At 38.9% G+C, this 16,570-nt stretch overlaps 1 protein-coding gene across 1 annotated transcript in view; it reads right to left on the bottom strand.

The window, feature by feature from the left end:
* CEBPZ (CCAAT enhancer binding protein zeta) overlaps positions 1–16,570 on the bottom strand; it is a 23,642-nt gene extending 7,072 nt beyond the window's left edge. The window contains exons 1-8 of the mRNA XM_066378486.1: positions 16,364–16,570; positions 12,549–14,044; positions 7,208–7,439; positions 5,684–5,867; positions 3,877–3,965; positions 1,566–1,619; positions 927–1,029; positions 750–818 (exon numbers count right to left, since the gene is read on the bottom strand). Coding sequence (XP_066234583.1) covers positions 750–818; positions 927–1,029; positions 1,566–1,619; positions 3,877–3,965; positions 5,684–5,867; positions 7,208–7,439; positions 12,549–14,044; positions 16,364–16,570 — 2,434 coding nt within the window. The remainder of the gene's footprint in view (positions 1–749; positions 819–926; positions 1,030–1,565; positions 1,620–3,876; positions 3,966–5,683; positions 5,868–7,207; positions 7,440–12,548; positions 14,045–16,363) is intronic.

Genomic DNA, 16,570 nt, shown 5'->3' with positions numbered 1-16,570 from the left:
GACCTCTGTGAAATAAGTCGGTTGGAAATTAAATGATTTCTAAGGTGTATTTTAACCTTAGCCTTTGAACAAAAAGGAGTTGGGATCTGGATGCTCAGAAATGTCTGCTCTGAATAGAAAAACAAGATTCAGATCCCAAGATGGGTAAATTCCTGCAGAAACAGAAGGTCATTCACTAAGTTAACATGCTGCTCTGTAGCAAAACCATGTAGGTTTTCTGTTAAGCCCCTATTAGAGAACTTAAATCAGTCTGAACTGTAAAAGATAAACATTATGTATATGATGAAGAGGGGCTACAGATGATATCAGAATAGCAAAATATTGATAATTATTAAAGCTGAGTGATGGTCATTTGGGGGGGGGTGATCATAATATTTACTTTGGATATGTTTAAAATTTTCTGCAATAATAAAAAAAAAGGGCCTAGTCAGATACAGTAGACTTAAGAATGCATATCCAGCTTGGGGTAGTGAACACACAATACAATATACAGATGATGTATTAAAGAATTGTATGCCTGAAATCTACATAATTTTATTAACCAGTGTCACCTCAACAAACTCAATAATTAAAGGATGCATATACATTCTTGGAAACAAGATGGATAATGTTTCTGGGTACTTAGGTTTTATTCTGATAAAGTGGAGCAAAGAGTAACACAATTTATATGTTATTGACTTGTACTATCTTATAAGTTTCAATTATTAAGGCTTTTATAAATTATTATGAAGTAGTTTATAAATACTTACCAGCAAGATTACGAATACCCTTTATAAAATGTTTTCTTTTTGGCTGCATCACAACACTGTCTGTGTTTTCTGAAATGCAAAATCACGAGAGTGTAATGTACAACCTAGTTATATGCTCATATTATTTATCAAGATTAATAGCTGAAAATCAAATTAATTCATCAAAGGGAAGCATACCTTTGCCTTTATGTGGCTTTGGATTTCGGTATACAAATCGATCCAAGAATCTCATTAGTGTGAAATCCTGTAGTGGGTCCCCTGAATACTGAATATAATCTCCCTGAAAAGTGGGGGAAATTTCAGAACTTAACTAAAATTATATCTATGCATCCAAATAAGAAAGAGGAAAACACAAGCATTTGTTACAATGCATAGAAGACACAAATCTGAAATGACTATTCAAATATCCCTATGATGCACATATTCCTGACTTAACACACACTCATACATATTCTATGATACACTACTGATTATATAAATAGGTAAATAATAGTAATAATACTCTAGGTCATCTAACCATTAACCAGGAACCAGAAACTAAATCCTAAAATAGCAAACAGGAAAGGGGAAGGCAATTTTTCTCCAGGAGAAAAGCCAGAATGTAATAAATAACTGTGGTTTTCTAAAATCCTATATTCCCATTCATGTCAGAGTGGAAAGACGTAACTGCTGCTCTGTATTAAACAAGCCATTACTCCTTTACAACAGAAAAATGTATGAGATTCTATCTGTTGGAGAAAATATTGTATGACCTGTTATTATCTGAAACTAGATTATTTTTTCTTATATTTTATCTTTTGAATATTTTAGACTTACCTGAAGGATAGTCTTTGCAAACAGAGCCACAGAGGGATGAAAATGTTCAGATAGCTAAAAAGAAAAATGTGAATGAGATCAGCTCTTATTACAATTATAGATTTAAGTAAATACAAAGACTTGAAACTTAAGTTAATAGAAGAGTGATACTCAAAATTTGGTCTCAGGGCTGCTTAATATACTTAAAGATCAAAAACCTTTAGAGCTTCCTTAATTTAAGTGGGATATATCTATTGTTATTTACTTTATTAGAAATTACAAAAGAAACATTTTAAACACTATTCATAGTTTACTTAAACAATAGACCTATTATATATTAATAACATTTTATAAAAAATTTTTTCCCCTTCTTTTCCAAGTGAGAGGAGGGGAGATAGACAGATACTCCTGTACGAGTTCCCACGGGCCAATGCTCTGCCCATCTGGGGCCCATGCTCTCAACAGCTCTTTTTAGTGCCTGAGATGAAGGCTCCACGGAGCCATCCTCAGTGCCCAGGGCTAATGCGCTTGAACCAATTGAGCCATGGCTGAGGGAGTAGGAGAGAGAGAAAGAAAGGAGGAGAGAGAGAGAGAGAGAGAGAGAGAGAGAGAGAGAGAAGGGAGGAGGGAGAGGTAGAGAAACAGATGGTCACTCCTCCTGTGTGCCCTAACTGGGAATCAAACCTGGGACATCCACACGTCAGGCTGACACTCTATCACTGAACCAACCAGCCAGGGCCTTATGAAAACCATTTTTAAGAACGGACATTGGTGAGAAGAGTAGCATTACTTTATCGTTTTGTAAATCTAATGTCTAACTTAATAGAAAGAATACAATGGATTCTAACATCTGCTTCCAAAATTAAATGTTATTTTAGTGGAAGTACATGAAGAAAATCTGGCCTCCTAAAAGATATAGTTGGAAAAAGGAGGATTTATAAAATAGCCTTTCACATAATTGTGGATTGGATTTTCTTCATGTTCAAGACAATGTCTCCCAAATGCCGAAGTCTGAATAACCAAAATCTGTTGTTCAGCCAGTCTTTCATGAAAGAAGTAGTTACTTAAGTTTCCAACAACTACAGAGACATTTGTCCTTGGGAGATGAGACAACAATATGCTCATCCTCAGGTATGGAGTAGAATTCACTATGCATTCTTGCTATATATGCACACAGGGTATTAAAAACAAATATAGCGTGACCAGGTGGTGGTGCAGTGAATCCAGCGTCGACCTGGGATGAAGAGGACCCAGGTTTGAAACCCTGAAGTCAACAGCTTGAGCATGGGTGCGCTAGCTTGAGTGTGGGACCACAGACATGAACCCATGGTCACTGGCTGGGCTGAAGTCCCCTGGTCATGGCACATATGAGGAGCAACCAATGAACTAAGGAGCCACAATGAAGAACTGATGCTTTTCATTTCTCTCCCTTCCTGTCTGTCTCTATCTGTCCCTCTCTGCCTCTCTCTCTGTCTCTCATTAAAAAATAAAGAAAGGAAAACAAATCTATTTTAGGGTCAAGATAACAAAATCAATAATCTTTCCTGCTTCACCCTTCTTACATGATACTGGCATATATTTTTTTTTTACACTGCAAGCATGTGGCAGGAAAGACTAGAAAGGATGCAAGTGCAGCTCAGTACTACTGTCTTTATCATGCTGAAGAACCCTCGGTTTCAGCCATCATTTCTTTTATATTGTTAGTGCCACTGTCAACATGGTGACAAAGGTAAATAATGTCTTGGTATCATTTTGAAAGTAGCTGTGACCTTGCAGACTTGCTGAAAAGGAATGAGGGATTCCCAGGAGTCTGTGCTTGCACTCTGAGAATCGCTGTAAGAAAGACACTTACTTACTTACAGAGAAATCACAGGAAGATTATTAGTAATATGTTACTCTTATGTATTTCAAAAGTAAGTTTATTTGCAAAAAGTACTTTCATCACAAAACTTTTCAGGGATATCTAATGCATAGAGCAAATTTTACCTAATTTACAGAGTTGTTATGTGTATAATCTATTCATAAAATAAGAACTTATTTATAGCCACATACGGCATCCTTATTTTGCATGTACATTATTTAAGATTTTCAATTTGTGAATGTAGACAGGTGTAAATGTTTAAACTTAATGTTTACCAGAGGCGACAGAAATATGGGATAAAAAGCATTATAGCTGTGTGACATACTTCAAATCGCTTCCTTATGACAACTCCTGTCTAAATAACAACTCCTATATTACTTGGAAAAAAACCCCGGAAACTTCAAGGTGTTAAACCCATGAGGACAAATGTATAGCACAAATGAATCAAAAGACAAATTGAAATTATTTTACCTTTTTGAGTTCCCAAAAACTTGTATGTTCAGCTCCACAGAACAAAGGGTTTCTACTGAATGGATCATACGTGTTTAACCGTTTGCCACCTGAGAAAAAAGCAGTATTTCCCAAATGCTTCACTCTTAGTGCAAGATATCACTAAAGCCACTATCATTAATGTAGTTACCAACAGATATAGTTTCTAAGATCTTTTTTTTTGGTGACAGAGAGACATATAAGGACAGACAGGAAGGGAGAGAAATGAGAAGCATCAATCCTTCATTGCAGTACCTTAGTTGTTCATTGATTGCTTTCCCATCTGTGCCTTGACTAGGGGGCTACAGCAGACCAAGTGACCTCTTGCTCAAGTCAGCGACCTTGGGCTCAAGCCAGCGACCTTTGGGCTCAAGCCAGTGACCACGTGCTCAAGCCAGTGACCTTTGGGCTCAAGCCAGCGACCACGTGCACAAGCCAGCAACCTCAGGGTTTTGAACCTGGGTCCTCTACCTCCCAGTCCAACACTCTAAGCACTGTACCACTGCCTGGTCAGGCCAAACATTCTTAATTAGCCAGGCAGCCTACCTAGATGAAAAACTCCAAGCCCCTTTAAGAATTTAGCTAGGTAACCAAGCTAGCACTTGCATTTAATAAATCAGGCAGCATGTTTATCTCAAATACTAAAATATCCCCTCCAAAACTTCCCCTTTACTCAAATAGCAACAAGAGGTGCCTATTTCTGCGTCGAGGTCTTAAGTGTTGAGATGGCTGAAGCCCCCCCGCCCCTAGTCAAGGCATGTATGAGAATGCAATCAATGGCCAACTAAAGTCCCACAACAATTTGATGCTTTTCATCTCTCTCCCTTCCTGTCTGTCTGTCTCTGCCTGTCCCTGTCTCTCTCTTAACACTCTATGAACTACTTCACAATGTACACGCTCATCACCCTTCTAAAAAATCAGTCTCAGTTTAGCCTTAAGACAGCTGATGGATTTCTTTTAAAAGCTATCCTGATGGCTACTATACTTCTCTGATACTTCACAAACTGAAATTTGGAGAAAATAATTTGACCACAAGTCCCACAGCAAGTCTGAAGAAATATGACTGGCACATTTCTTAATCTGCAAGGATAGTCGTCTTTACTTTACAAACCCTAAATGAAGAGACTGAATTTCTGAGATTTCTTTTGGCCCTAGTATTCTATTAATAGACTTAATTCAGCTTGCCTCTGTATAATGGAAAACCTAAAGGTTCTATCACACAGAAAATTTTCCACCCTAAAGTATTACTTTAAAAAACTATAGAGGGGGAGTATCATGTTCCAACAAAAGAACCAAAACCTCCACACAACTTACAATATCTAACCAAATACTTTTGTTTGTAAATCAAACTTTCACGCACACATCTGCTGTCTTTATATATGTTTCATATTTGAGACCTTTTACATATGCAGATAAAGATCAGGAAACTACAACTGATTAAAAGGCATAAATTTTTACATTAATAGCTAAAGAAAATAAGTTATTGTGAATCTAACATGCCCATAGTTTTTTCACTAAATCTTCATAGCTCCAAAAGGTATTTGCATTATATTTCTAACATTTAAATTATTTTAAAATGTACATTTACTATCTGTAGTATTGTTAATAAATAAGCAACTGTATTAAAAATGTACTTCTAAGGTCTTAAATACATCTGGCTGAGAGCTGCCATTTTAAAGAAAAGAATACTGAGTACTTCTAAAATGGTATATTAATTTCTATTAACATCAATGGGGAAACCAATTCTCTTACTTAAAATTTCAAGAAAATTTAAATTTTAAAAACTCACCTTTCAAGTTGTCAAAGTGTACCCAAGAAGCAGACTCTGATTTTTTGTTTTCTACATGACTTTCAGACACAGTTTCTTCTGTTTCAACTTTTTCCATGGTACCCGTTTCTTTATCTGCATCAGTGAATGTTTCTATATCTTCATCATCTTTTATGTCTATAAAATTTTCTTCTTCATCAGACTCCTGAAAAAGTTGTTTAATGAATCTGAGTCAATCAAGTGGAAGTCTGTATTCAATTATGTGAGGAAGTTTTGAAGAAGATTCACTTATCACAATTCTGGCAAAACATAAACCTTCTATCAGTGAAGTTTAGATCAAAGGGAGAATATATCCTTATTTCTTTTTTTTTTAATAAAGATAGCTCTTAAGATTTTTTTTTTTTTTTTTTTACAGAGACAGAGAGAAGGATAGACAGGGACAGACAGGAACGGAGATGAGAAGCATCAACCATTAGTTTTTCGTTGCACATTGCGACTCTTTAGTTGTTCATTGATTGCTTTCTCATATGTGCCTTGACTGTGGGCCTTCAGCAGATCGAGTAACCCCTTGCTCAAGCCAGTGACCTTGGGTCCAAGCTGGTGAGCTTTTTGCTCAAGCCAGATGAGCCCGCACTCAAGCTGGCAACCTCGGAGTCTCGAGCCCGGGTCCTCGTCATCCCAGTCTGACGCTCTATCCACTGCGTGACCACCTGGTCAGGCTATCCTTATTTCTTTTTATTTATTTATTTATTATTATTATTTTTTTGTATTTTTCTGAAGCTGGAAACGGGGAGAGACAGTCAGACAGACTCCCGCATGCGCCCGACCGGGATCCACCCGGCACACCCACCAGGGGCGACGCTCTGCCCCTCCGGGGCATCGCTCTGCCCCAACCAGAGCCACTCTAGCGCCTGGGGCAGAGGCCAAGGAGCTGTCCCCAGCTCCCGGGCCATCTTTGCTCCAATGGAGCCTTGGCTGCGGGAGGGGAAGAGAGAGACAGAGAGGAAGGAGGGGGGGGGGGTGGAGAAGCAAGTGAGCGCTTCTCCTATGTGCCCTGGCCAGGAATCGAACCCGGGTCCCCCACACGCCAGGCCGACGCTCTACCGCTGAGCCAACTGGCCAGGGCTTATCCTTATTTCTTAATGTAACAGAATTAAGGTTTAAGCCAAGAATCCTTGAGACTTTTGAGATTTTGTTACATAAAAACATTGAGTCTTCAAATAAATTTCTGATGTTTTAAATAACCTTAGCAGGTATGTGTTATATTCATTTCATAACCAGGGAAACAGGTTTAAGAGATCTATTAGCCCTAGAACCATCTGTAACTAACTCATATAACTGCAGTTTAGTGCAGTGCAGTTTATTACAGGTAAAGGGTCCAGCAATACTAAACTGTACACCTGGGCCTGAAGTCCAGTCTTTCCTACTATAGGACTCACTCTGACATGCTCTAGACAATTAAGTAAGTTATAGTCATTAGAGCAAAGAAGAAAAACACCAACAGATTTTAGAACCCACTCAATTTAAAAAAGTTGTAAAATATACCGCATGGTCATCTAGTTGACTTCTTAAACCTGGTTTTGCTTTAAGGATCTCAGACACAAGATACAAAGCTCCACATATGAATGGTGGCATCTGTTCACAGGTAACTTGAAGTAACCTCTTCACAAAAGCCTTCACTCTGCGCAACACGATGTCAGCTTTCAGAGATTTGTAGACAAGGTTAAGAAACATGGCTTGCTTTGAACACATCATCAACCCTGGATCCAACATCTTCCTGTGAAATAAAAACAAGATCGTGTTTATTCATATCACATTTTTGCGACCAGCAGCTACATATCAGAGAAAACTACTAACCTTATCTGTTAGGGACTTTCCTACTTATTTTAGAAGAGACCATTTTTTCCGCCTTTATCCTCTGTATCAGTCCATTCTATGTTATTCACAGTTTAACTCACTTGTTAGCTTTTCCTCCTTTTTCCCTTCAAAGTCCAATGCAACAGGAGTGGGCCTGTATCATTCATTGTTGTAACCGCAGTGCTTGGCATTTAGTAAGTGCTTAATATTTAGTGAGTGAATAAATGATTCATTTCACAGCAAGTGGCTATGCAACATCTCTAGTGGTAGTGGATTGTTCCCTCTCTTACTAGGAACCCAATCCAATTTCAGACAAAATTTTACTAGAAAAATCGCTTCTTTACCCATAGCTGAAATCTGTCCCTTATAATTTCCAACCATTACTCCACTAGTGCCATCTGAAGAAACACAAAATAACCTAAACACAGGCAACAAAAGGAAAATAAGTGTAACTACATCCAACTAAAAAAACTTCTGCCCAGCCTGACCAGGCGGTGGCGCAGCGGATAGAGCATCGGACTGGAATGCGGAAGACCCAGGTTCGAGACCCCGAGGTCACCAGTTTGAGCGCAGGCTCATCTGGTTTGAGCAAAAAGCTCACCAGCTTGGACCCAAGGTCGCTGGCTTGAGCAAGGGGTTACTCAGTCTGCTGAAGGCCCACAGTCAAGGCACATATGAGAAAGCAATCAATGAACAACTAAGGTGTCGAAATGAAAAACTGATGATTGATGCTTCTCATCTCTCTCCGTTCCTGTCTGACTCTATCTATCCCTCTCTCTGACTCTGTCTCTGTAAAAAAACAAACAAAAGAAAACAAAAAAATAACTTCTGCACAGCAAAAGAAACAATACCCACATAAAATGGCAACCTGTGGAATGGGAGGTAATATTTGCAAACCATTTATCTAATAAAGGGTTAACAGAAAAAAGATACCAGCATTTAATAGCAAAAAAACCCACAAAACATTAAAACATGGATGTCAGGGCTCCACCACCAAGGTTGTCAGTTCAAGCCCCAGTCAGGGGACACATGAGAAACAGTCAATGACAAAACTAAGTGCAACAAATTAAAGCTGCTCTTTCCCACTTTCTCCACAAAAGGAAAAAAAAAAACGTGGGCAAAAGACATGAATAAACATTTTCCCAAAGACATCTGGCCAACAGGTACATGGAAAGGTGCTCAAAAATCACTAATCAGGGAACTACAATCAAAACCACCTTACACCCGTTAGGATGGCTATCATCAAGAAGAGTTAACAAACCTTGGGGAGGATGTGGAGAAAAGGGAAGCCTTGCACAGTTGGTAGGAATATAAATTGGGACAGCCATTATGGAAAACAGTATGCGAAGTGTTAAAAATAGTCCCTGGCTGGCTGCTCTATGGAGAGAGCATCAGCCTGGCATATGGATGTCCCGGGTGTGATTCCCAGTCAGGGCACAAATGAGAAGCGACCATTGGCTTCTCCCCCACCCCTTTTTTCCCTCCTGCAGCCAGTGACTTGACTGATTTGAGGGTGGCCCTGGTGCTGAGGATAGCTCCGTTGGAGCATATCAGCCTCAGGCACTAAAAATAGCTCAGTACTTGAGTATCATACTAGATGGAGTTGCTGATGGAGCCCAGTTGAGGAGCATGCCCAGTTGAGTCTGCCTATCTCTCCTCCTCTCACCTAAAATTAAATCAATAAAAACAGAACTACCACATGACTCAGCAATCCCATTTCTGGGTACATCCCAAAGCAATGAAATCAGTTATGTTGAAGACATCTCTTTGTATTCCCATGGCATTTTTCACAATAGCCAAACCACAGAAGTAACCTTAGTGTCTGTTGACAGATAAATGGAGAAAGATGTGATTCAGATGAATGGATCAAGATGTAATATACATACAATGGAATACTACTCAGCCATAAGATTAAAAAAGAAATCGCTATTTCCATCATGGAAGAACCTATAGGACATTATGCTAAGTGAAGTAAGTCACAAAGAGAAAGACAGCTCCTTTATGACCTCACTTAAATGTAAAATCTAAAAAGAGAAAAAGAATCAAACTCAGAAATGGAGAACACTAGCAGTTCCCAGGGGCAGAGGGTAGATAAAAATGAGGGACAGAGGTTGTTGGTCAAAGGGTACATAACTGAAAGTTTTCAAGATGAGTAAGTTAAAGATGAGTTCTGAAGAACTAACGTACAGCATGATTCCTATTGTTAATACTGCATTGAGCCTGACCAGGAGGTGGCACTCTGCGTCAGCCTGGGATGCAGAGGACCCAGGTTTGAGACCTCAAGGTCATTGGCTTGAACAAGGGGTCATTGACCCCTTGTTGGGTATCTCCCCCAACCCCGGGGGAGGCACATATAAGAAAGAAAGCAATGAACAACTAAGGTGCTGCAATGAAGAATTGATGCTTCGCATCTATCTCTCCCTTCCTGCCTGTCTGTCCCTATCTCTGCCTGCCTCTTTTGCAAAAAAGAAAATATATAAAAATACTGCATTGATTTCTTGAAATTTGCTGAGTAGGTCATAAGCATTCTCATCACACACACACAAAAGATGCAGTAACTATGGAGGTGTTGGATGTGTTAACTTGATTAAAGTCATCATTGCAATGTATATGTAAAATAAATATCACATTTTATACTTTAAATATAGACAATTTTATTTGCTTAATTATACCTCAATAAAACTTGCCAAAAAAACCCCACAAAATAATCTAATTGTATTTTACATTACTGTCTTTCAAATACTTGACCCTATAAAGCTATTTATTACGTGCCTTCTCTTCCCAAAGTCTCTCTTCCACAGGATTTTCAACTATCATCTCATGTAAATTTAAAATTCTCTCTTTATTCTAGTGGCTGAATCTTAAGAGATGCTCCAATTGATCTGAATCTGCAGATGCAGGACACCCAGGATTAACTCAGTCTGCTAGATATGCTCTTGTGGAATCAATACTTCTTGTTCTAGTACTTCTATTAACTTTCCCCCAATATTACTAGAAATAAAAACACTTAATTTTGTAAAGCATGTTCACATTGCTCTGCATTCCCAGCTTCCCCCATTTGTCAGCTCCATAGTCTAGGTCCTATCTATTGGTGATCCTCTGTATTATTCAATAATTGATATTCAATTTTCTCTTTCATATTTAAATTTTTCAACATTTTCATCCATTTTGCAACACATTTTTAATCAGAAAGTTCCATTACACATCAATGGACACATCTGACAAAAATTTATAGTAGATAGGTGTGTCTCCACCATTTGACAGAGAACATATTCCTTAAGTTTTTGATAAATCGCTTTTTTGTAAATCAAATCATTTTATTTCCTTTATCCTAAACATAGTAGGAAATTTTTACTTAAGGGTTCTTAATAAAACCAAGATCAAATAAATACTTTAAAATGGCTTAAAGCCCTCTGATCCATCTGTAAGAGTTCTTGGCAAGCAGTAACTTGAAGAACTTAGGAATATACTCTTCAGAGATGTGATGCTCTTGTGTTAAACACTGAGATGTTGAAAAACACACACACACACACAAAAAACAAAAAACACTGAGATGTTGAATGGATATTAGAAAAACATGCTTTCTAATAGATTCCAAACATTTTTGAAAAATTAGAAGTTCCTGTGACCCTCAAAAGTTATATTTACTCTCATGGGATTATTTACTCTGATTCCATTTTCAGCATTGGAATCTTTCTAAACTAAAAAAGTATTTATTACTTAAAAAATAGTGGAGACTTTTAAGAGTTATGCAAAGGCCTCTGAGATTCTTTTTAGTGTACCAGTGCAGTCAGTGCCACAAGCATCATCAACTCCCGAGCCAGCACATGTGGATCTGCTACCTAACTTGATCTTGTATCATGTGGTCTTGCACATATCACTGAACCTCAGTGAAGGGCAATTAAGAGGATTAAACTAAAGAAATGCATGTGAGCACTATAAATAACAGTTGCCAACACTTACAGGGAACTTACTATGTATCAGGCACTGTTAAGTGCTTAACATACATATGAAGACGACATGAGATAACACATACATTAACCCACTAAGCTTATCAGTCCCAGTTTCGTCACTTTACTGGTGTAACCTTGGGAAAGTTACATAGTTATATAGGATTCTCTCTCCATTTTATAGACCAAAAAACTACGGCACAGTAAAATGAGATCAATCATGTTTACCAATGGGGTTATGATAAGGATTAAGTAGTTTGCCCAGTTACACAGTAAAACAATGCCTGGGACTCAAATCCAGACAGTGGCATGTTTCACAAGACATGAACGCAAATTACAGAAATGAATTAAAAGTAAATGCAAAGCTTGTTGGTATACTCAAAACAGTTGCGAAGTGTCTCCACTGTCTAATCCCTCAATGAGTGCACTGTAGGACAAATGCACAGTTCAGTAAACAAAATCTTAATCCCAGTATTAAAAAAAAATTCCAAAACTGTGACCACCAACCCTCCTACCACACTTTTTTGTTTACCATCTGACTTCCCTAATATAAATTTAAGCGCCGCTAGTGGTGAGAGTTCTGTTCACAGTGTTCTACCCTAAGTGCCTGGAACTGTACCCAGTATACAGCTGGCACTTACATTCCTACTGAATGAAATTACTAAATGCCTGTGTGAAGGTCAGGGTAAATACAGAACTGAGGATGGGGTGGGGAGAGAGGAGAGAAGGAAACTTGCTTCTGTAGTTCTATCTCTTTCATATCCCCAAAATTGAAAACAAACACTGCAAAATGTTAAATTTGAAATGTTAGGTGGTAGGGTATGGATGCTTTTTGGGGGGCGGGGTTGTTTTCTCTGCATTTTAACAACTCTGTAAAATAAAATAAATGATGTTTTCAAAGCATGTAACATAACTATCCAACAGGGAAACAAAGATTAAGTGACTGACTCAAAGACAGTGGGGTAACAAGTTATTGAGCGGAGCCTCAAATCCAGTTTTGTAAATCTTTCTCTTGCACTGAGTGTGCTTTAAGATTATATTATGTCTCACATTCACATATCGGAAGGGTCTGTACTTACCTGTATAACGCTGCATAATATCGATTCGATATTGTCTGCTGAGAATTCATTACTTGGAAAAGCAACATTAAAGCCTGAACACTGGTATTAAAATTCACAATATGTAACACTTTAAACAGCGTATCAACCTGCTCCCTCACTTTGTCATCACCAGTCTCAGAATAAGGGTAGGCCCTATTCACTCCTGTTAAGAGGGCACTAAGCATCTTCGTTTCAATATCTTTTTTCTTGATACAAGTTCGGAAAAAACAAAAATACAGAGTTATTAATTTGTTAGCCAAGTCACTTTCTTCATGGGAGAGGACCATTTGATTTAAAAAGCAGATTGCATAATATTGTGCTTTGGAACTGATGTTGGAGCGAAAGAGCAGCCTTTCCACTTCACCACACACTACGCCTTTCATATTGGGATGCTTACAAAGCAATGTCTCTAAGAGATGGGAGGCTTTTGTGGCTATCCTGTTCTGAGGATCTCCCAGTTTGTTTACCACCTGCACAAGAAGGGCTTTTTCTTCCTCAGGTTTGTTACAAAGAAGCTCATGAGCCACCGAGAGGGCTCGAGTTTTGGTGGTTACTAATGAATCATGACTTAAAGTTTCTAAGACCTGCACAAATTCAGCCACTAAGTGTTTCAGCTGGTGTTCAAAATACCACAAGACCAGCCTTCTGTCTCTTGTGTCCCTGTTGCCACTGGACAACTGTTCTAGTTTGTCGAAAGGATGCTGGCTGAAAATCCGTAGTTTCCGACTGTCTGGCAAAAGGTCTGTGATGAGTAACTCTTTGAAAGTATCCAAAGCCATGAGGCACTGCTGTTTGCTGCCCTTCTTTTTTACAAGGTTTATGAGAGTTTCTACATACTGAAGTGTGTGAACAGCATCATCCTGAATAAGAAGAATCATGGCTGCCATCCTGTCACCAAGGGTTCCCGATGACACAATTGTCTTCATCCATTTAGAAGAGGCTCCCTTTTGATTATCCGTCTTATTTTTGAATAAGTTAATTTCATGCTCATACAACTTTTGAGCCAAAGTTTTATACTTAAACACAACATCTCGAGGCTGGGGTTCCAAAGAATATTCATTGCTGTACTCCAGATCATACCACTTGCCTCCCGGCTTCAGTAACAATGTCTGTCTCTCAAAAAATTCAAAGATGTCCTGTTGTTTATCTTTCTTTCCTTTTGGTATAGCACTGTTATTCTCATCAGAATGTTGTTCTGGTCTCTTCTTATTTTTCACCTTACTGACTGATGACCTTTTACTTTCTTCTGTGTTTTGCTTTTTATTATCTAATTTAGATACACTTTCTTTTTTGTTGGCATCTTCTTTGTTGGTCGGCTCATCTTCAATCGCGAAAGCCTTTGCATACTTCGCCAAATTCAGATTTTGAATGAATGCTTCCAATTCACCTTGCTGAAGGTCATCAATTGCTCCTTTTTTGCCTCCATCCACAACTTCCTCATTCTCATCCAAAGCAGCCAGCATTACATAATCTTGCTGTATAAAAACACAAAGTTAGAAATAAATTACAAACCCAACTTGTAAAACTTCAAAAGTTAATGTGAAATCTGTATCTTTGAAATCAAAGTTGTCATGGCATTGCCTGGGCTGCCATCCTACACCAAAATAAATACTTGATGGATAAAAAATTTAAATGTAAAAAACAGAACCATAAAATAATAAGGGAAAGCATGTCATAATTAAAAAAAAAAAACCTTTCCAAATTTGACATAAAATTATCAAAGTAAGTCCTGGCCAGTTGGCTCAGCGGTAGAGCGTCGGCCCGGCATGTGGAAGTCCCAGGTTCCATTCCCGGTCATCAGGGCACACCGGAGAAGCGCCTATCAGCTTTTCCACCCTTCCCTCTCTCCTTCATCTCTCTCTCTCTCTCTCTCTCTCTCTCTCTTCCTCTCCCACAGCCAAGGCTCTATGAGAGCAAAATTGGCCCGGGCGCTGAGGATGGCTCCATGGCTTCTGCCTGGGGCGTAACAATGGCTCGGGTTGCAGTGGAGCAAGGCTCCAGATAGGCAGAGCATCACCCCCTGATGGGCATGCCGGGTGGATCCAAGTAGGGCACATGCAGGAGTCAGTCTGACTGCCTCCCAGCTTCTAACTTCGGAAAAATAAGTAAATAATTATCAAAGTATTAGGATTTAATACTTAACAAAGAAGTGTGTACATGTCAGTTAAGGAAGTGACAATCCAACAGAAATATGTGCAAAGGATATAAGCAAATGGTTCATGGGGGAAAAATGGTTCTTTTAAAAAACTCACGGGCATTTAGAGACATTCAAATTAAAAATCAGATTAATGCATCCATTTTTAAAATCTTTCAGATAAGCAAAGATAAAAAAAGTGTTAGAGAAAGAAGGAGTACAGAACAAAGGCACTTTTGTACATGGCTGATGGGTGTGAAAAGTGACACAACCTCTAAAGGAAGGAAATTTGCCAAGTTGAATCAAAATACATAGAAGACACAACATCTTTTGACCCAGCAATTCCATTTCTACAAATTTAGATTACACACAGAGTTACATACGTGGAAAAAGATATTCAAAATTATATACTCAAGCACTATTTCAAATAGTAAAATACCGACAACTTTAATATCCACAATAAATGGCTGATAGAAAAATAAACCAGACACAAGGATTTATGCAGACATTAAACCGATGACACAGAACTTTACATTTTGATATGGAAAGGTATCTAACAGTAAAAAATGGATGTAAATTATATACAGCTATAGTATGGTGCCTTTTGTGGAAGAAATAATACACACATATGTATTTCCTTGGAAGATACTAAAGAGACTTATAAAAATATTGCTTCCTGGAAGATAAATTGCATGGCTGGATCCAAAAGTGGAAAGAGAGACTTTTTACCATGTATCCCTTCCTTAAAAAACAAAACAAAAATATTTTTGTAGCATGTGTACATATTACATATTTAAAAATCAAATACAGCCCAAGCACAGAGCAGACTGTTAATCTGCTCCTGTAAGGTACGTTTCTCTTGCCTCTATTCCACCCCCCCCCCCATTCTAGTCTCAAACCAATATTTAATAAAAAAAGCGCCAAATTCTATCATATATTTTCCAAACCTAATGGTTTCATCAAACTCACAGTAAAAGCCCACCATCTTAACTCTGACCTCATTTCTTACTAGTCTCCCCGTACCTCACTCTGTCTCAGCTACATTGATATTTTTTTTGTTCATCAGACATGATTCAGTTCTCTATATCCTTCACGACACTGCTCAAACATCTCAGGGATGGTTCCGCATCCGCCTCATTTAAAACTGACGCTCTCTCTGACTCCTTGTCCTCTTTCCTTGTTATTTTCTCCACAGCACCTTTCAGCGTCTGACCTATTATCTATTCGAAAGTTTGGTTACTGTTCCTTTAAGGATATAACTTCCAAGAAATCAGAGAGCTTGTTGAGCGTAAGGTGAGCATGTGACTGTACTCGGTGAGAATATGTTAAAAATCCATCACCACCGGAGTTTAAAACACTGATGCCACCCAACAGGTCAGAACCAAAAGTCAGTCCTCTCTGACCTGATGGAGTGCTGGTTACACTACGTCAATAAAATGAGAGGATCGTCTACATTCTAAGGCCACAGCATAAAAAACGCTGAATTCGACTTTTATTTTGTAAAGCGCAGTGGAAAGCAGTAACGCGGAAAGCGCACAGACCACTATTCGGAGCTGGGTCCCGGGTCCCCGACGCCCTCCAATGCCGCAGCTCACCAGCCACGCGCAGGACCACTCCCCGCGCCTCTTGACCCCCTTCTCCCGGCGTCCAAGGCCATTACCTTGGTGCCTCCAAGCCGTATGACTTCCTCCATGGAGAACCCATTCTCAGCTTCATCTTCGTCATCCTCGTCCGTATCTTCGGCTTCCCCTTCAGGACCCCAGGGCCGCTTGGCATGGAATTCCAGAGGCTTTTTGGCGGCCGCCATGGTTAGCAAGCAGGCGCGCGAGTCTTCCGCAGGTTCCTTCCGCTTGGTCGGGTGACGCAT

This window comes from Saccopteryx leptura, chromosome 3, assembly GCF_036850995.1.
Source record: "Saccopteryx leptura isolate mSacLep1 chromosome 3, mSacLep1_pri_phased_curated, whole genome shotgun sequence".
NCBI lineage: Eukaryota > Metazoa > Chordata > Mammalia > Chiroptera > Emballonuridae > Saccopteryx > Saccopteryx leptura.
This window is presented reverse-complemented; position numbering and strand designations above follow the sequence as displayed.